The sequence below is a fragment of the Chelonia mydas genome, chromosome 4 (genome assembly GCF_015237465.2).
Source record: "Chelonia mydas isolate rCheMyd1 chromosome 4, rCheMyd1.pri.v2, whole genome shotgun sequence".
Classification (NCBI taxonomy): Eukaryota; Metazoa; Chordata; order Testudines; family Cheloniidae; genus Chelonia; species Chelonia mydas.
Window position 1 is genome coordinate 36,667,992 of NC_057852.1, and position 22,504 is coordinate 36,690,495.

At 39.0% G+C, this 22,504-nt stretch overlaps 1 protein-coding gene across 46 annotated transcripts in view; it reads right to left on the reverse strand.

The window, feature by feature from the left end:
* The window catches only part of CAMK2D (calcium/calmodulin dependent protein kinase II delta), a 265,256-nt gene that overhangs the window by 12,976 nt on the left and 229,776 nt on the right, over positions 1-22,504 (reverse strand). For 24 of the 46 annotated variants that reach the window (XM_027833887.3, XM_037897082.2, XM_007054434.4 and 21 more), the window contains one exon: positions 4,261-4,336. In XM_027833887.3, the coding sequence (XP_027689688.1) occupies positions 4,261-4,336 (76 nt within the window). Of the gene's footprint in view, positions 1-2,728; positions 2,928-4,260; positions 4,337-21,158; positions 21,243-22,504 lie in introns of those variants that run through there. The other 22 variants (XM_037897067.2, XM_037897065.2, XM_037897086.2 and 19 more) reach the window with 3 other exon arrangements.

Below are 22,504 nucleotides of genomic sequence, written 5' to 3' on the forward strand. Positions count from 1 at the left end.
GTCATGGACAGGTCACGGGCCGTGAATTTTTATTTATTGCCCGTGACCTGTCTATGACTTTTACCAAAAATACCCGTGACTAAATCTTAGCCTTATCCATAGGGGGACACATCTCGAAGAACTACAGTTACTGCTCGGGGTGAGTAATCTCTCTTTCTTCTTCTAGTAGTGTCCCTTTGGGTGCTCCACTTCAGGTGACTTCTGAGCAATATCCCCATAAAGAGGAGGGAGCTTTGGAATCGAGTCCAGCACAGAGGAAAGAACTGCATTGCCAACTGCCGCATCAGATCTAGAGGCATCAAGTAAAGCGCAGTACCTGGAGAAGGTATGTACACCAAAGACCATGTAGCAACTCTGCAGATCTCCAATACTGGGACATTTTTAAGTAGAGCCAGAGATGTAGATTGTGACCTCATCAAGCAAGGATTGGAATGCTGGAAGGACTGTAACAAACTATAATACACCCAGAAATCCATTTTGATGGTCTTTGGGTAGAAAAAGCAGAACCTTTATCTGTCTGCAAACAAAAAGAATAGTCTAGGAGATTTAGAAAATGATTTAGTCCTGTGTAGGTAGAAGGCTAATGCCCTCCTGACACTGAGTGAGGAAGGTAGTTTCCATGTTGGAATTATGGTTTTTGGAAAGAAAACTTGTAGGTGAATGATTTGATTCCAATGAAATTCAGAAGACACTTTAGGAAGAAACCTGGAGTGTAGTCATAAGGAAACTTTTTCCTTATAGAACACCGTAAAAGCAGGGTCTGCTATTAAGGCTTCAGTCTCTCTGACTCTGCAGTTGATGTAATAGCCACTAAGGAAACTATTTTCATAAACAAATACAGTAAGGAGCAAGTTACCATCAGTTCAAAAGGAGATTTCAGGAGACTTTTAGGAACCAAACTTAGCTCCCAAATTGGGGTAGGGACTTTCCATCAGTGGGAAGAGAGATTGCCCAGACTCTTCATATGAACCTTATGGTTGTAGGGTGAGCAAACAGATAGATCCCCTCAACAGTGGTGGAAAACCCAGTAAGGCAGCCAAATGAATCTTGAGAGAACTAAGTAATATTCAATGCAAGGGCAGCATTCTGGAGTTCACACTAGTGACTGAATCTTCTCTACTTCTGAAGGTATATCTTGTAGAATCTTTCTTACTATTTAATAATATCTGCTGTACTTCTGCAGAACAGACCGATTCTAACCCCGCAAACCATCAAGGAGCTACACCTTGAGGCAGAGAATGCTCAGATTGGGATGCAGCAGTTGACTCGCACTCTGGAAGAGAAGCTAAGGAATCATTAGAATATCTGTTGCTGGACAAAGAGCTAGGCTAAAGGAAACCATGCCTGCTTTGACCACATTTGGGCTATTAGAATAACTCTGGTGTTGTCCTGTCTAATTTTCTTCACCACTCTGAGAATCAGAGGCATCGGGGGAAAACACCATTAAACATCCAAGTGAGGAGAAAGGCATCTCCCAATGGGACCTAAACCTCCCCTTGAAAAGAGCAGATGGAACTTTTTGTTCGAAGTTGTGACAGAGAGCTCCACTTCTGGAAATCCCAAGTTTGAAGTATGCCAACAAGAACCTGGGAATCCATCTCCCATTTGTAATCGTGGGGGAAAAAACCTGCTGGGAGCATCAGCTGTGACATTTTACCTGTCCAAGAGATATGCTGCTGAAATTCTTATGCAATGTTTTATATACCAGTTCCATCACCTTATTGCTTTGGCATAGAGAGAAGAGGATCCATGTTTACTCTTAGAGCTGTGGAACTTTCCCGCTATACTGGTACTGGAGAAGCCCTTCGCCTCAATGGTACCAAGCTTTGAGGATTAAGTCTCTGAGGCCGTTTACCTCGTCAAAAAGTGAAGTCTCTTTGAGATGGGTTCCTTAAGAGGAAAATTAGAGCTCCTCTGAGGATATTCAGAGGAGGATTCAGGCTTTCCCTTTCTAGAAGGGTGTTGTGCTGAGGTTGAAGGGGCACAAGAGATCCCCAGGAACTGATGTACAGCGGGGTTCTCCTGACCTAGTTTCAAAGGGGAGTGAAGAGACCAATCCATCATTAACAATTGCAGCTTGATTTCCCAGTTCTTCCAAGCCTTGGATTTGAGGGCTAAACGAAGTTACGCTTCTGTGGAATGTGTGACGCTTCCAGGGAGCAAACACAGTTAGAGTGTCCATCGCTGAGTGATACAGCCTCTCTACACGAGGCAACGTTTAAACCCTGATGAACTGGGCATGCCCCTCACAAGGAGGATTTCCCCAGAGGAAATAAAATGATCTTTCAATAGCCAATAACTAAATACTACTACTAGAACCTAACTAGCTAAACTAAGTAGAACAAACTCAGTGAACAGTTGAGGCATGCACAATGCAAAGATGCTAAACTCCATCTCAAGCTGAGGCAATTGAGAAGGAACTGAGGGCGGTTTGCCCATCCTCAATGCAGGGCATGAAGATATCAGCAGTGCATGCGTGGGCTGAATGGACACTGCTAATGAAAATCTCTGATCAAAGGTGCACAGGGTGCACATGCACCTGAAGTAGAGCACCCATGGGGACACTACTCAAAGAAGAACCACCCATTCCTGCCAACCTGTTTTTTCCTTTCCAGATTTTCCTCTCTTATGGCAAGTAGAGTTGAGTTCATGAAGCTGATTTATTCCCATGGGTCTTGTTTTCCATGAATGATGGAAAACTTCTAATTGGAGACTTTTCCCACAAGAATACTATTTGTCATTTTAATGTCCACTGTTTTGACAATTAACACAAACAATAAAACAGCCCTCCCACTCTGAGATTTAAATGAGGTGGCATTCTATTTCTTTCATGATAACCCAGAACAAAGGTTCCTTATCCTCCATCCAGTTTGCCCTACTGCAGAGCATGCTTGACCTCAAAGGCATATGACCTCATGCAAATCAGCCTGTGAAGCAGAAATATGATGTATGTGAAATTCTGTGATCCATCGATAAACATGGGCATTAACATTTCTGTCTGCCTTGCTTTCCTATGTGTCATTCCAACAGGGAACATAAATTATAAACTGCAACATGCTGGAATGAAACACAACACATATAAGCATGAAGGATGAAATCTTGGTCCCAATGAAATCAGTGGGATTTCAATGGTCAGCATTTCACCTAAAATTTTCTTTCAGTGTTTGACCAGAAGATAAATTTTCAAAGCCATAAATGGAAGTTAGGGCATCTAAATCCTACTGGAAGTCATAGGACTTAGATATTCAGCTGTTATTTGTGCCTTTGAAAATCTCCCCCACGATCTGTTAAGTCTAAAACCAATGTTGCTCCCAATGTTTAAATGGTAATTTAATTTTGGTTAGATGTTTCTAAGGCTTGAGTTTCGCCATGCTGCAAAACAGAAAAGTTTTGAGCAAAGTTCCATTTGACATTTTTGTACAACAGTTTATGTAACAGTCAAAGGATATAAAGTGCTCAGACCAGATAAAGGCACATTACTGGTAATCTGTCACTGTCTCATAGGCATATTACTTCCCTATTTCAACTATTCTAGAACCTTTAGCTTTTCATGAGCTGAAATAGTGTCTTTAGCTCTAGACCTTTAACTTTAAACAAAATATAATTTGTTTTTGTTCCAAATACATTTTAATGGGTTGGAGTAAAAAAACAACAGAACTGGCTATAAGGTTAATTGAAAAACGGAATACCTAAAATGAGTTATTTAAGCAGAATTTTTTTGGGTCCTGAACAGAATTTCCGAAGTAAGATTGGTGCAACACACAATGGGAAGCAGTCGGAGAGAGGTAGGAGAAGGCCAAAGTAAGTGCTTGGGTCTTGCAAATTCACACCCGGGCTTGCTATGTACTAGCTCTCCATGTAAATGAGCCAAAAGTCCCAAGTGGCGTTAATGTATTACAGTGCAACAGATGAATTCTGGTGATCGTGAACCTCTGCTTATACTGAAATGTTTCTGACAAAACAGCTTTCCAGTATATTTTGATCTTGATTCTTAGATTTTAAATCATGAGCATTCTCTCCTCTCTACCTGATGAAAGAGATCACTGCATATGTTATGTAGCGATAATGGGTCTGATTCACTATGGTGTTATTCCATGTTTATCCTAATATAATGGTACTGAAATCTGCTGTTACACCAGTGTGTGACTTGTGCAATACAGCAGTGAATCAGGTTCTGTTTCCTCAGGGCCTGGCATGGTCAAGCATGGACATTTTTATACTTTTATCTCATCTTGCCTCTTGCAAAATGAGTCAACTTACGTGTAAGCTTCAAAGTCCCCATTGTTGATAGCTTCAATCAGCTGCTCAGTAACCTTGATAATCTCCTGCTTACGAGCTAAAGAAAGGATAAACAGACAAAAATACAACAAAACATGAGATGGGAACAAAAGTGGAAAGTGACAGCATAAAAGACTGTCAGACTAAATAACAAAGACAAGGACATTTACATATTTCCCTGATCAGTGTGACTGCCATTCATTCCATGATTCCACTTTCTTTTCTAGTACCATAGCCAGAAGTGTTAAATTACTCACTTTACAATATATTGGCCTTAGTGTATTTCTGTATTCATAAGGAAATAAAGCACATGATACATTTTCGACCTCGGTTCTGATCCACTTTCTCTCACTGAAGGATCTATAGATGTGTAAAAGCAGCCAATTGTCATTTTATGAGCAATATTGTAATGATTCACCTATATCCGGAATCTGGAGCTTGTAAGTGTGTCATCCTGATCTCAGAAATCTATGTTTACAATGAATTTTTCTCCACTTAGCCTTTGTTTTGGCCAAACACAAAAAGGCAGGGTGCCAGCACTTCCTTAAATGGCACACTGCCTTTAATAGCAGAGATTGAACCATGAGAAATTAAGAACGTAAGAACAGCCAGACTAGGTCAGACAAATTGTCCATCTTGCCCAGTATCCTGCCTCTGACAGTGGCCAGTGCCAGATGCTTCAGAAGGAATGAACAGAACAGGGCAATTCTGAATCATCCATCCCTTGTTTAGTCCCAGCTTCTGGCAGTTGGAGGTTTGCAGACACCCAGAGCATGGGGTTGAGTCCCTGACCATCTTGGTTAATAGCCATTGATGAACCTATCCTCTATGAACTTATTTAATTCTTTTTTGAAACCAGTTTTACTTTTGGCCTTCACAACATCTCACAGCAATGTGTTCCACAGATTGACTGCACTGTGTGAAGAAGCACTTCCTTTTGTTTGTTTTAAACCTGCTGCCTATTAATTTCATCAGCTGACCTCTAGTTCTTGTGTTATGTGAAGGGGTAAATAAACTTTCCTATTTACTTGCTCCATACCGTTCATGATTTAATAGACCTCCATCATATCCTCCCCTCAGTCATCTCTTTTTGAAGCTTGAGCAGTCCTACTCTTTTTAATCTCTCCTTGTAAGGAAGCTGTTCTATACCCCTAATCATGTTTGTGCCATTTCTGCACGTTTTTCAATTCTAATACATCTTTTCTGAGATGGGCAACCAGAACTGCACACAGTATTCAAGGTGTGGGCATACCATGGATTTTTATAGTGGCATTATATTTGCCGTTTTACTCTCTCTCTTTCCTAATGGTTCCTAACATTCTGTTAGCTTTTTGACTGCCACTGCACACTGACTTGATATTTTCAGAGAACTGTTGGTGAGGACTCCAAGATCTTTTTCTTGAGTGGTAACAGCGAATTTAGACCCCATTATTTTGTATGTATAGCTGGGATTATTTTTCAGAGTGCATTACTTTGCATTTATCAACACTGAATTGTATCTGCCATTTTATTGCCCAGTTTAGTGAGAGCCATTTGTAACTCTTCACAGCCAGCTTTGACTGAACTATCTTGAGTAATTTTATATTGTCTGCAACCACTCCTGAAATAAGCCCAAACACTATTTAAGAGAAATTTAGTCCTGTTACCATATCCAGATCTTCCTCTGCAGAGTCGCATTGATTACAGTAGGATCTATATGGATTCAACACAGATCTAACTGCAGCAATGAGTCCTTCAGCTGTAAGCTCTGTGGCACAGTGAGTATGTCTATTATTATGTTTGTAAACATCTAGCACAGCAGAGTTACAACAGATCTTTTGATGCTATCATAAACAAATATTAAAATAATAAAAATGCTTTATAAAAGACCAGTATTAAAATGGTTGTGTGTGTGTGTGTGCGCACGCGTGTGTATTTTCTTTGATCAATGATGGAAGCCCCAGTAAGACTAAATGGTCACTCAGCTAGCAGGGCTAGTGGGTAGCATGGTGGGATACGGAAGATTTTTAAAAATAAAGAGAGGTTTCAGTTGCCTGATTTCTTGGAGGTAGTGTGGATGAATTTGTATGGGGTGAGAACACTGGCTTTGCTGACCAGCACTGGCAGGGTGCTCCACGTATACCGAATGATGCAGAAGAAAGTGTGGAGGCAGCTGCGGGAGAAGCATAAAAATGGGGCACTGAGGCTGGCATCATCAGCAGAGCAAAGAGGATGGTGGGGTGATGAGAGAAGAGACAAGAGCAGTAGAATGAGGAAGGGTCTAGAAACTGAAGGACCAAGAAATTTAAACCTGATGTGATGAAGAAAGGGGAGTGAGGGGAGGGACTCGAGGAGGGAGGATAACATGGTGAGTTGAGAGGGGAAGGAAGATGATGCCTGGAATCAGAAATCTTGTATGCCATACCTAGTGTAAAAGTAATTGAACTAGAGATTTAACAATACATTAAGAAATGTAAATAATTACAAATTATTAAATTAGGCAATAGAAAACAATATAGTTTTCTATTGTTGGATAGAAAATATAATTGGTGGATCACTGTAAATAAGGCCAAGATCTAAAGATATATGGTATTTCCCAGATGCAATTTACACTAAACCCCAAGGACAGATCATAATTTATACTCAGCTGGTTGGTAATAATTTGGTGATAATTTTGTGTATGTTGATATTATTCTTTGTTTCACAATTAATTAATATCACATTTGATTTCCCAGTTTTACCAAAACATGCCCACAGCCTGATATAAGGTCATGTATATACAAATTAAGTGGTGAACATCTGAATATACTCTGCATCATAATATACTACTAAGTGATCACAGGGGGCTTCAGGAGATGGTTTTTCAAGTGGGGAGCACTGTCAATGGTATGTCTTAGCATAATTCACTTTGGCAATGCTTAACTCATTCTCATCTGTCTGTGGCTTCAATAGCACAATCTAGAGCTGTGCAAAAGACAGAAGCTCAGTTTCACAAAGGATTTTCAGATTTTGAAAACTGGCTTCATTCTTTAGAGAAACGTGTCACAGGGTGGACCGGGCCCTTTAAAAGGGAACTGGTATGTCCCACCTGTGCCTCATTAACAGCATCACAATGGGGCCTAATAGAAGACAGCTGGTTTCCATAAAGAGCCAGAGAAGGAACTGGAAATAGAAAGATGAAGCTGTGGCAGAAACTGCAGTTAGCAGGAGGGAAGATTTGGGCTTAGAAGCTAGAGGGCCTTGGGGGCAGGGGAGGAATGGGGCGGGATTGCCTGCTGATGTCTCAAAGAGGGAGAATAGACAGCACTGGGAGAGTGACGAACTCTGTCCTGGGGAAGAAAGGACTCCAGATAGGAAGACCAGGGATTTCCTGCTGTGAAAAGCAGAGAAGGACTCTAGCTGGAAGGGATGGAGTGGCTCCTTGATAAAAAGTGGGTTGGACAGAGGAGGAACTTGGGGACTGGCAGAAGATGCCAGAGATGAACTTTTGAGACTTTGAAGACAGTTTGAATTGTTTGGTAATAAACTCAGCCCCCAAGGAGGGATAATTACTGGTCACAAGAGAGCCTCTAGTGGAGTTAGTGATTTAAGAAGCCCTGAGCAGAAGGGAAAATTGAGGCAGATTGCCACAGATCCACCGCTGGCCAGGGTAGGTAGCCCATCCTGTTACAAAAATAAACCAGAAAATGTAAAAATTCTCTGTGAAGAAACACAAAATGTTTAAAAAAGAGACTTTTCAAAATGAAAAACTGAAACATTTTGTTCCAAAAATGTCAAAACATTTCCCCCTCCCCAACTTTCCAAAATAAAATTCTGCTTAAACTGAAATGATTTTGTGAAGCATTTTGATTTCAATGGAACTGCACATTCTGAAGGAATATAATTCAGTTGAAGTTTCTCTGTCCAGCTCTAGTATGAACATTTGGTAAAACTACGCATCAGCTGATCTGCCCTCTGAGCACAAAGCATGTCCAACCAGCAAGCTCCACAGGCCAGCAAACGAGATTACGGAAACATTGTTGGCTCAAACAGCACAACTGCTTTATGTATTTCAGTACTAGTATCAATCCTTCTAGTGCTCTTTGCACTTGTGGAAAGACTTTTCAGCAAATAAAACTCACTGTAAGAAATTCACAATTCTATACTACATTGCTATACTATATATGTTGGTTACACAAACATATAATTGGTTTCAGAATAGCAGCCATGTTAGTCTGTATCCATAAAAAGAAAAGGAGTACTTGTGGCACCTTAGAGACTAACAAATTTAGTAGAGCATAAGCTTTCGTGAGCTACAGCTCACTTCATCGGATGCATTCAGTGGAAAATATAGTGGGAGATTTTATATACACAGAGAACATGAAACAGTGGGTGTTACCATACAGACTGTAACAAGAGTGATCAGGAAAGGTGAGCTATTACCAGCAGGAGAGCGGGGGTGTGGGCTTTTGTAGTGATAATCAAGGTGGGCCATTTCCAGAAGTTTACAAGGACAGTAGGAGGGGAAATAAACAAGGGGAAATAGTTCTAATTTGTGTAATGACACATCCACTCCCAGTCTTTATTCAAGCCTAAGTTAACTGTATCCAGTTTGCAAATTAATTCCAATTCAGCAGTCTCTTGTTGGAGTCTGTTTTTGAAATTTTTTTGTTGAAGAATTGCCACTTTTAGGTCCGTAATCGAGTGACCAAAGAGACTGAAGTGTTCTCCGACTGGTTTTTGAACGTTATAATTCTTGACGTCTGATTTGTGTCCACATAACAAACACTAACCCAGGAACCTATCCTTGCAACAAAGCCCGTTGCCAACTGTATCCACATATCTATTCAGGGGACACCATCATAGGGCCTAATCACATCAGCCACACTATCAGAGGCTCGTTCACCTGCGCATCTACCAATGTGATATATGTCAGCAATGCCCCTCTGCCATGTACATTGGCCAAACTGGACGGTCTCTACGTAAAAGAATAAATGGACACACTCCCCGCTCTCCTGCTGGTAATAGCTCACCTTACCTGATCACTCTTGTTACAGTCTGTATGGTAACACCCACTGTTTCATGTTCTCTGTGTATATAAAATCTCCCCACTATATTTTCCACTGTATGCATCCGATGAAGTGAGCTGTAGCTCACGAAAGATTATGCTCAAATAAATGTGTTAGTCTCTAAGGTGCCACAAGTACTCCTTTTCTTTTTACACATACAATTGTACATGTACAAAAAAAAGGTAGATTTATTTCTATTCAGTGAGCTTATTGAAATGCAGCATCTACTGGCTCTCTATCAAATGTTCCTAAGACAAAAGTGCAATACAGTTCAGAGTAGCAAAATTTGTTCCAGAAGTGCTTCTTCCTGTATGAAAAAAACTCAGATTCTCATGCCTTACTTATCTGAAAGCTGGAATAAACATTAGGAAAAAACTACAGCTAAGAACAAATGTAAGCAAAATGAAGTGTTTAGTAATTAAACTGAAACATAAGAAAAAAAAATCTCCACAGCTCATGGAATTCTACACAAACAGCAGACAACAGTAATTTTTGAAATATCACAAACCTTACGTGTGTGTGTAAGAAGGGAATAAAAGATATAAGAACTGGTTCAGAGTATATACATATAAATGTTTAAAATTGTTTATAATATAACCAGAATCCAGGGTGGGCAGAGGCAGTTTGGGAGGCAGGGGAAAATAGGAGACTGGGAGGGAATTAGACTTGGGGGAGGTACAGGAAACATGTCATGGAGCTGTGCTTCACCTCAGAGTTGGGGAAGGCAGGAGATTTATAGATATGGAGAAGGAGATGAAGTGGCATAGAAGACTGGATGAGCTATTAGTGAGAGTGCAGTGAACTAGCTGATGTGGATATTGGTTGGAACATGGTTTTACCCTTGCAGACCTTATGAATCAACCTGATTTTAACTTTTGGCACTCATTAAAAGTCAGAGAAATTCCGAAATAAAATTTCATTAAAAAGTTAAGGTTGCATTTTAGTGGACACTACCTAACATGTGCTCTCCATGACCCTCCAATTTTTTTTTTAACATTCAAATACACTTCAAAAAACAAATAGTAAAAAACCTGTAAATGAACAGATAAGGCAGTAAGACAGCTAACAAATTCCCCTCTGCCATATAATTCTTCATCACTCTATCACCATACTCAGTTTATGCTCCCTACCAAACTTTAATTTAACTTCATTCTTTTGTTTTGTTTTCTAATCGAAATATACTATTTGCTGCACACTGATGATTTTATATCTCTATATTATTGGGGAAATGTGCAGTAAAGATTTCAGAAAAAGAATAATCCACGATATATTAAGTCATGTTGGAGTTTTATAAATTCTCTCTTAGTACAATATGCTGAAGGAGAAGAAGAATGCTTTTATGCACAGAACTGGAATGGATGAGCTCTTTGGTGTTATGCAGAGTGTTGATCATAAGGTGCTGTGAGGTTATATAAGTGTACTGACCTTGAAAGTGCTTAAATTATATTCACTGTATCGTGCAATGCCTAACATACGTAATAGGCTTTTATTTTTTGTAAAGATCAATCGTATAATATATCAGTGGTATGGCTTAAACAGTTGAGACCTACCACAGAGAAAGGGAAAGTCTTCCCAGGAGGAGAGGCTACTAAGGACTGCTAGTGAGGTCCAGTAACAAGGAGCCTGAGGCAGTGGCTAGCCTTTCTGTCCATCCCCCACACCTTGTGTGGGGACAGACTGACACTATAGGCAAGGGGCCCTGGAGGGCTGCTCCCAGACAGTGATCTGTGGTGGGACCGGGAGCGCTGCCAGGGACTAGAAGTAATTGGACTCAAGAAGGACCATGGGAATAAGTTGAACTCTCACCAGTAACAGAGAAATTGCCCAAGAGTGGGGGCTCCTGTAGGAGACTCAGGGCAAGAGACTCAAAAAGAGGCTAAGACCGAGCCAAGGCTGAGTGTTGGCTGACTGCAGACCTGTGATCTGACTTCAATATATAATCTACACAGTATATAATATAAAGCATAGTCAGTTAAGGGATTGTGGTAACAGTATTTCACACAAATGTGACCTTTATTTTAGCACGTGGGCAGGCATATGATGATTACAAAGACATTTCTAACAAAAATATTTTGAAGTCAAGCTAAAATGGATATCTAATACAAAGGAATGAAGGGAATATGTTACAATTTTGGCTGAAATTATTAGAGCATTTAGCATTATAAAAACATTAATTCCAGTACATGCATCAATTCTTGTTGATTTATTAGACTCTGGCCACATTTTACAGGGATGTATTTTACATCTACTCCATGTTTGACAATCTACTGGTATACAAGCTATGCAAAGAGGGTCTTGGAGAGCACTGCGCCGGAATCTTTCAGATTAATGAAATTTATGAACTAATGGAACAAGGTAATGCAGAAATAAATCAGGCCTACAGAGCCCCACACAAGAACACACTATTTTTGCATCAAACTAAGGAAATGTGAATACATATTAAGGTCACTATATAGAAATAATCAATATTTTAGTATGCTAATCACAACAAAAAGGAATGGAGAGAAAAATCTAATAAGAGTTAAGCATAAAAAATACCCGTTGACATGTAAAAATGAAGACTGCTAGTTTACCTACAAAGGGGTACCTGTTCAAACCGATTAATGACAAATGCATGCAGAACCCTTGCTAATTGGATGAGCACAACACTGCTGATGCAATGGTTTAAAATTGTAGACAATGTGCTTTGTGCTGCAACAGTAATAAAAACTACAACAAAAAAAAAACGCTTAAAACATGCTCCCTTACAGGTTAATAACACTTATTTTTTTATTAATACTCCAGATGACTGACTATATAATTACTGTGCTGGAACTGTTATTACTCTGATTTCACATAACTGGGAGTCCTGTGGTTTTATTGTTCCTTGGCATACTCCTGTTAACGTAAAGTACCTCTGAGAGCAGTAATTATTATGAAGCCAAAAATAAAGGTCATCGTCATGTACTTTCTAGTCTTATAGAAAATAGCTGCATATCAGTTATGTGCCATGCAGAGGCAGCTTGTTAATTCACATTAATACCTGAGGGATCCATTTCAGATTATCAAATTAGCAAGCAAACAGTCTGTGCCCTATGCACAAAATCGGGGGCAGTATATCACACTCACTTGCCTCCAATATTCTTACAAAGATAAAACTTTGAAAATGACTTATCCCAGTGCTCTTTACAATAGACCTTGGGACATTCTGTGATATCCATTTTAAAGCAGAACACTCTTCATTGAGCTCAGTGGGGAGTTCTGCTTAAAAATAGATGGAATGATGTGGTCTAGGTGAATTTGTAATAAAAACTGGATCCCAACAACCAGCAATTTGAACAGTTAAAATGTACAGTTAATAGTACTTTTGTACAGTGCACTGCAGAGTTTGCTGGAACAAAATATTACCGATTTTGAAAACACAAATGAAATTGGAGGCAAAAGAGAAAACACTCTAGTATCATTCACTGAAAAAAATAGGTATATAGGAACACGTCAGATGTCATTCTGTTGTGCAGCATGCATTACTGCCACAGATCTAGAGACAGATCAATAGTCAAGTGCTACAAAGCATTTTCAGGGGCTAACTGTTCAAATTTTAAGTTGCTCTGGCTGTTTTATACTGCTTTTATGGTTAATTTCTGCAAATTATTTACAAGAAAGAAAAAAGACGTGATAGGTGAACATCTACTCAGTATCAATTATAGCTCAGCTGTATAAGAAACATATTTGCAAAATACTGTACGAAGACCATGCATACCCACGTTTGTAATCCACATAGGGACCATCCCTCAAAGAAGAAGGCCCTGATTCAGCAAAGCACTTAAGCGCATGCTTGCAGGTAAGTAGGTGTGTAAGTGCTTGTCTGGATCAGAGCCTAAGGACCTCATCCAAAGCCCAAAGAAATTAATGGAAAGACTTCCATTATCTTCAATGGTATTTGTATCAGGATCTAAAAGAATCTTGTTTTAAATTCCTTATTTCTAGAACCTTTCTGGTGACAACTTAAATTGATCAGTAATGTGTCCTTTACCACAAATTGTGAAAAATATCATAGTTAAAACTCTGGAACTTATTTTAAAAAAGTTTTTAAAAGTTTACACTGTAGCCTTAAACATTCTAAAAGTTGTTTTGATTTACTGTATGCCCATTCTAAGCACTTAAGCTGTCATCTTAAGAATAATACTCCTTTCCAGCACCTGCTGTTCCTAACGATTCACTCCGATTCACCATCTTATGAATTGATTGGTTTCTGAGACTGCTGATTCTTCTCAGCCTTCCCCACCACCCTTCAGGGGAAATAAAAAAATAAATAAATAAAAAAAATCTACAAGTCTCATTGCTTGTCTAATGAAAACCCAATGCATCATTTCATAGTAGACATATATCTGAAAAAGTTATGCCAGCTAATCATTTTTCCATTTAATAATGACATACAAGATCCAATACAACGAATGCTTTCCCTCTGTTAACCTCTATCATATTATTATGTTAAACTTTTTGTCAAATTCAGCAAATATGATGTCACTTTGTACACGTTACTGTAGTCACTTCTGAAAAGTCCATCTGCTAACAGTTACCACACAGTTAAGTTAATCTCTCTCTTATGTGGAAACTTTTTTTTTTTTTGAATGGCAACCACTCTATAGTCTCAAAAAGAAACATATAATGGTGAATTGCAGCTATAGCGAGTTAACACTGAGTTTCTACTGAGATTCCTTAATATGTTACATTAACCACAGACCTGGCTTACTGTCTCAAGAAATAATGTTTAAATGCATTAACAATGTCAAAGCATCTTATGGTAACTGAGACATTAATATGATTTGTATACACTTTTTGTATAAATTGTACTCCCACCTTATGACTCTCTAAATTCACTCTGAACTGTATCTTTGGTCTCAGTTTTATAATAGAATAAATGATAATACTCTTTGCTTCTATTATGCCTTCCTGTTAAATATCTCAAAATGCTTTAAAAACAACAATGAAATGTATGCTGTAATAAAAATAACCAATATTCCCATGAAATGAGGTGTTTGCCCCATTTTTACAGATGGGAAAACTGAAGTGTGGTGCAAGCAAAGCCAAGACTAGAAGCCAGAACTTTTAATTTCCAGAGCTATGCTTTAGCCACAGGTCAATCCTTCCTCTCCATTTTCTTTTTTTTCCAACCCCACTACCATTCATAATGCTATCTACCCTGGTCTTGTATGTAACGGTAGATGAGATCCTAACAAGTTTTACCATACCATACTCCTCTAGCATCCTTCCTATCTATTAGATGGAAACTGTAGGTTATAAAGAAACCCACACTATTATCCTTACCTGTATGCATGGGCTGGTCAAGACAACAGAGTACACTGTTCTAGCCTACCTGCTACTGTATTATCACTGTCAGTTTATTGGGGTGAAATCATGGCCACACTGAAATCAATGGTAAAACTCCCATTGACTTCAGTGGGGCCATGATTTCGCCCCAGAAGTTTATATGATCCTGTGATAACTTGCAAGCTTTTGTTATGTTCCTGCAAATCCTGTGGTGCAAATTCCTGCAACTTGTGCAAGGTCATCATGCTTTTTAATTTTTCAATTAAAAAGTGCACAGTGCATCAAAGGATTAGATACCACAGTATTTTCTGCATCTAAATAAGATGGGGGAGAGGATTTTCTCATACCATAAAAGCCTCCAATTAATTCAGAATAGCTACTGTTGTGTCTGTGAGTAGCCTTACTGCTAACAGAGCATAACAATATCATATTAACTCGGCAGGACTGCCTCTTTTGAGCACCTACAGGATTGAGCTTGTTTGTCCCATAAACATAGTAAGTGAGAGATTCTGAGAAGTGCACTAACATGGCTCTAAGAGGCACTATTGGCCACTTTTACCCTTCATGTACACTTGTTGGCGGGTTATCTGAGGGCAGGAGTCATATCGAGAGCTTAACAAAAAGTAAAACCAGGAAAAAATATATGACGAAGGTGAACACAGAATATCACAGCTTTGTCTCTAAAATCAGCATATTCCATCAGAATGCCAACTATTTCCCCCCACATGGTTTAATGTTTTTTATAACTACAGTGTAGTTCAATAATACAAACTGATATGAGAAGCAAATATGAAAATTACATCAGTAAAAGCAATCAGTGGTACATTATGTAAATCATATCAAGTAATGAATAGATTCTTTTTAAAAGGTGACAATTTGTGATGTGCTGTTCTCCAGTTTAATAAATGGAGTTAGAAGGAGGAAATCAGGAATAACTTTGAATCCTGAAGGAATTATTTGCTCATTTCTGTAATGGAAATGACTAGATGTGATGTATTAATGTCTGCAGAATTGATTCAAAGGACCAAACAAGATAAATTGTTTTAACTTATTGCTCTTCCCTTCTGTCTCCTTGATATTTAAAGGAAAAAGAGGAGGATTTTTAAAAATATCTTTTAATTTCCTATATGAGTAAACAGCAAAACCTTTTTATAATTATATTACATTATGATATTTAAAATAGTATATTATTTTTATTTTGGAATCATACAACACAACAAAATGCATGGAATTAGGAACTGATCACACCAATCAACAAAATAAGTCCTTGTTTATATAAAACAATGCTGTCTACCAAATGACAAGAACACTTTGCATTTATATAGCATCTTTACTCAGAGGACCTCAATTGCTTAACAATTATGGGTATGTATTACTATTGCCATTTTAAAGGATAGGAAATGGAAGCACAGAGAGTTTAAATGGTTTGTCCAAGGTCACAGAGTGAATCAATATCAGGAATAAATCAAGGTCTCTTGATTTCCAGTCCCCTCCTTTAATCTCCAGTTCATGATGCTGGCACAATAATGATATGGGACATATGGAAGGATTGGGATGGAATAGTTTTCTCCGCTATGTCTGTCTGGTCTAAAAGTATGGAACAGAAAGCACACCAAAGGGGTAGGGCCTGCAATGTCTTCTTTAATGTCTGATTCAAACCTTAGATGAAAATTTTAGGTTAATTTCTGATAGACGGTATCTGTGTCAATAAAAAAAGCTACGTATCCTGGCAATTCCTGTGGGGAGTGACGGGGACTAAAACGGGTAGTTTTAATTTACATGCTGAGACACAGTTCATTTTACACTTCATATTAGCTAATCTTAACCTTATGATCCATACTATAGACCTTAAAATCAATCAAGTAGAAATGTATGAATTCATATTGCTTATAGTGCTGCCTTTTTGTCACTTTTTTGAAAGAAAAAGATATTTTGAAGCATGGCTGATATGTCACACCAACCCAAACGTCAACAATGACATGATCTACCATACAAAGGAAAGAGCCTGATTCACTGCTGCAGTACTTCAGTTTGACACTACTATAACTTAAATGGAGTTACATTTGCAAAACAACTGTACAAATGCAGAGGTGAACTCAGGTCCTTAAATTTATAAAAATGAATTCACTGGTGCAGACTGAAGGTTCAGAGCAGAAACTCACTGAAGTGGAACATGTGTGCTTCCATTTGCCCTTATTTTAATTCAAGATTAGGTGCTGGGAAATGACCATATACGACATACACTATAAACTGAACACTAGCCTAATCACCACCACATTATACTCTTTTATGTCTATACTTTTTTTATGCCACATTTCAGAAGGGAAGATTATGTAGTATAATGGTTGTGATGTTGCACTCCATAATGTTTTGCGGAAATATGCTTATGAGTGTGAATTTAATGTAACTGGAATATGCTTTATACAAAAGGTCTCTTGTAAGGTATCATATAAAGTTTATAATCTACTGAGTGTGTTCATCCTATTTGTATGAATGTATCATTCTTTTATCTGAAATTAGGAACATGAAGTATAACTCTGAGGTCCTACTGTAATTATGCAAAGTGTGGGCCATTAATGGTGGTTTGGAAGCTTGATGGCTTCCATTGACTAGGACAGTTGGTTGTAAATGGACTGTTTACTTGCAAACCTTCCAGTGAATGTGCGGGCCAGCCCTGGAAGACTGGAGGCTGGGGTCTCACAGGACATGTGAACATGTCATTTGACACTGGAATCCATCTTAAACGTGGTGCTTTTCCATTTAGAAGGAGGGGTGGGGACCCAGAGAGACAAAAGATTCCCGCCTTGTGCCAAAGATATAAAAGGGGGTGGAACAGAACAAAGGGGGCTGCCAGTCATAAGAAAACCCCTAGTTTCCAGCTAAGATGTCTGCAGGAACTAACAAGGACTGTACCAGGTGAAAGGATTGGGCCTGGACTAGGAAGGAGTCTAATTTGTGAAAGAAGCTTATTGGAACATCTCTGAGGGTGAGATTTTAATTGATTCAGTTTCTTAATGTATTAGGCTTGGACTTGTGTGTTTTTGCTTTATTTTGCTTGTGACTTACTTTGTTCTGTCTGTTATTACTTGAAACCACTTAAATCCTACTTTTTATACCTAATAAAATCACTTTTGTTCATTAGAAAACCCAGAGTAAGTGTTTAATACCGGGGGGAGAAAACAGCTGTGCATATCTCTCTATCAGAGGGTGGACAATTTATCAGTTTACCCTGTATAAGCTTTATACAGAGTAAAATGGACTTATTTGGGGTTTGGATCCCATTGGGAGCTGGGTGCTGGAGGCAGGTTACCTGCTGAGCAGTTTTTAGTTAAAATCTGCAGCTTTGGGGTTGTGGACCAGACCTGGGCCTGTGTTGCAGCAGGCTAGCATGTCTGGCTCAACAAGGCAGGGTTCTGGAGTCCCAAGCTGGCAGGGGAAATGGGCTCAGAGGTAATTTCATCACTTCAGGAGACAGTCCCAAGGGGTCTCTGTGTCCGAACCCATCACAATGGTCACTCTTAAAGACCTGCAACTGTCTTAGAAAATGCTTTAGATATCTTGACTTTACCCCAGTAACTGTAGTATTCCAGGTATTTCCTACAGTAAGTATAGAACAGGGATTCTCAAACTGGGGGTTGGGACCCCTGAGGGGGTCAAGAGGTTATTACACGGGGGGTCGCAAGCTGTCAGCCTCCACCCCAAACCCCGCTTTGCATCCAGCATTTATAATTGTGTTAAATATATAATAAAGTGTTTTTAATTTAAAAGGAGGGTCGCACTCAGAGGTTTGCTATGTGAAAGGGATCACCGGTACAAAAGTTTGAGAACTACTGATTTAGAAAGTACAAATGAATACTACAGATACTGAGATAATTGCAGACACTTAGCTATTTTGTCTGCTGTAGTTCTGGAAAGTTCTTAAGGGTAATCAATGTATATATCTTGAATTATGCAAGACATAAACCTCAGGATCTCTTGAATACACAACTCTGTAGAACCAGCATGTGTTCTTCACAGACTTACAATACTTTACACAAAGCTCAGGACTGGAGACTAACTACCAATCTGATATACTACCATGATGATTAACCATGTTTTCAAGAACCATTGCCAACATAGGGATTTAAACTAATACATTTTGTGTTGTGAGCAATCAGATCAGTTATAGCAGGCTATCATTATGAAATTATTTTGCATACAGCAGATGGCTGTTTAATAGCATTATGCCATTTCTTAAAGAAAATATCTGTCGTCTTATATAAGCACAGTGAGAAGTTTTTTTGTGAGGGGAGAAGGGGTTAGGGAGCTTGTGTGTTTTGTGTTGCTGGGGCAAAGGGAGGAATGGACCGAAGTAGTACAGATTTGTTGAGATTGTTAATACAATTGTTAATATCCCTACACACTACAGTACACCCTTTCAAGGCAGCCAAACTAATCCGCTTCCTTCGAAGACTGATATTACTTGTGGTCTATGCATCGTTGAAATCAATAACAAAAGTACATCTGGTCATGTAAGATGTTCTTTACTTCAGTGCTTCTTGTGCTGGACAGGTGTCCACAGTACACCATGACCCTTTCTGTAGCCCACCTGGTTGATATATTTTCTTTGTCCCGCTTTTGCATTTTCTTTCCCCTCCAATGCTATTTCTATGATGTGAAATCTATGATGGTATGATGGGATAACATGATTTTGGCAATTAATTGATCTTTAAATATTCATGGTAAATAAGCCCAATGGCCTGTGATGGGATGTTAGATGGGGTGGGATCTGAGTTACTACAGAGAATTCTTTCCTGGGTATCTGGCTGGTGAATCTTGCCCATATGCTCAGGGTTCAGCTGATCGCCATATTTGGGGTCGGGAAGGAATTTTCCTCCAGGGCAGACTGGATGAAGCCCTGGGGGTTTTTCGCCTTCCTCTGTAGCATGGGGCACGGGTCCCTTGCTGGAAGATTCTCTGCATCTTGAAGTCTTTAAATCATGATTTGAGGACTTCAATAGCTCAGACATAGGTGAGAGGTTTATTGCAGGAGGGGTGGGTGAGATTCTGTGCCCTGAATTGTGCAGGAGGTCAGACTAGATGATCATAATGGTCCCTTCTGACCTTAATATCTATGAATCTATGCAGTTGCAGGTCAGCTGAACTCAGCAAGTTCCATCAGTTAGAGCCTTTTCCTTCAACACTGATTCTTCTCTCTTCCATCTATCTATTAAATGCCCACATCTAAGCATTCTGCACATTATTTAGGAAAAATGTATTAAGTTACACCAAGTGGCAGCACATGTGATCTGGTGTGTTCTAGCCAACTCCCCAGTGCCATATCTGTTTCTAGATTAGATCAGCAAAAAAGTGCACAAGCTCCAAGAAAGTGAGATATAACCTCAGCAAACATACAGATCCATGTACAGTAGGGTCATCTTATTATTTTGTTCCATAGATATGCACAGTGGTTTACAACTGGATAAAATACAACTGCCTTGCTTCTTGGAGCTACCTTTCAAGTAGCACAAATTATTTGATTCTCAAAAAGGATGAAGACGCAAGATGTTGTTCATGCACCCCATAAAATCAAAAACTAGCATCTGTCTGAGGAGTTCTTGTGGCACCTTAGAGACTAGCAAATTTATTTCGGCATAAGCTTTCGTGGGCTAGAATCCACTTCATCAGATACATGGAGTGGAAAATACAGTAGCAGGTATAAATACATAGCACATGAAAAGATGGGAGTTGCCTTACCAAGTGGGAGGTCAATCTAACAAGACAATTCAATTAACAGTAGAATACCAAGGGAGGAAAAAATCACTTTTGTAGTGGTAATGAGAATGGCCCATTTCAAACAGTTGATAAGAAGGTGTGAGTAACAGTAGGGGGAAATTCGTATGGGGGAAACTAGGTTTTGTAATGTAAAAACCTCATTTCCCCCATACACCCTTGTAGCCTAGGTCCAGGAGTTCAAAACATCTCTAACAACTGAAGCCAAGGCAGGTGCTTTAGTGACATTCATAAACATAACAAATAATTAATTTGGTGGGTTATTGCTCGGACGCTGTTCCATCCTGCCCTATGCTGTTCAAGTTGATTTGTACAGCTTTACAGAGAGGAGCTGTACAGGGTATATGCAAAGACCTCAAGACTGATCATTCCATCCATGTCACCAGAAATTCTAATTCACCCTAATTCACATGAAATAATTCTTTTTTTCTTATGTCAGGCTCATCACACAAGTTTTTTCATTCTATTCTTCAACACAGACATTTTGCGCAATGGAATTGGCCCTCAAGACAGATTTCAGGAATGACTTCCTTGGAGCATTAATCTGCCACACAGATGGCCTACTCTTTTCCAGAAATATTAATAGCGATTTACTATAGTAAAATGCTGCTGATTTAACTAAGGAACAAAACAATCAAATGCAAACCCACCCAAACTATAGTATTTTAAACAACAACAAAAATAATGGTTAGTCTAGGCCAGATCACAAAGGTCTTTTGTCGGACTGTGAGATGGGGGGGCCATCTCAACTGATGGTTTCTCTCAACTTACACAGCACAAAGGAAGGAGTGGATTGGAAAGGCTCAGACTCATGCCAGTGACTCTGTGAGTTTACATTTTCCAAGGACTTGGCCGCTGAATTGATGGAAAGAAACACAACATATGAACAAACAAAGATGAAGAGGTAGAGCATGATCAGAATCCTCAGTAGACACTGACAGCAGGAGCGGCTGCTGGGGCACAGCAAAGATGGTGACCAGTGAGATGAAGAAGCAATGGAAGAAGAGGAGTGGTGAGCAGAACATAACCTCTCCATGTCACCCTCCTTTTTGAAAGCTGTATGTGGGGCATGGAGATGTGAGGAAAGAAAAAAGGCCAAAAAAAAATGGTAATTTAATCACAATCAAATGGATAAAATCTCTGAACACAAAAATAACACTAACAATGCATTTTAGGAAAATGAGGGCTGAGGTCAAGGAAAAAGACAGTGGTATCAACAAATGTGTCTGTTCAGATGCCAGTGCTAAGTGTCAAGCCCTTTAATCAGATACTCTGATATGATGGGTTTGAAAAGAGCCATACTCTTATAGTCTTTGGGTCTTAAAAGACCAGTTTTGGGAAAATAATAAGTAAGCCAAGCAACAAACAATATATAATTCAACCTGCTTAATTTAAATTGGTTTATTCATAGAATTTTAAACCAGAATAAAATGAATTCAAATAAACAAATCCTATGTAAGCATGTGTTTCCTGAATGGATTACATATAAAAGGTACCCACTATATGGACAAATTGAGCAGCACAGATGAACCGCAGTTTATCTGCTTTGAAAATGCCCTAAAGCTCAGCCCTTTTGCCCATGGGAAATCATCACTCTTACTATTGTTTACATCGATCCATCCTCAGGGATACACCACCATGAGAAATCTAGATATCCAGACCATTTCGTATTCAACAAATCACCTCTCTAAAGCTTAGGTGTATTACTGGCAAAAAAAAATAAAGAAGGTATTCTACAACATTAGTGAGAAAACATATCTACCATTCTTACACTGGAGAGATGCTATTGATGTGTTTGGGCCTCACAATCTACCTTCATAAAGGAGGAGAAATCCCACAGATATTCCTCTCAGATGCCCTTTACTGTGGGTTAAATTTTCAGACTTGTCTTCATTTCCACAGCTGCAATTATTTCCAGGTCCCTTTACTACCACTTGGATGTCAACGTTGTCTATGGTTACAGCCATGTTCTTAGGCGTCCAAGTGCCCTAAACTGGTAGAAAGGATTTCATGCACAACATGTGTCTCGGTATATATTTTTAAAAGTCTTGTGCTGTACCACTGTCTTATAAAGAAAGTTTCTATTAAAATTCCACTTTTAAAAATACATACCTATA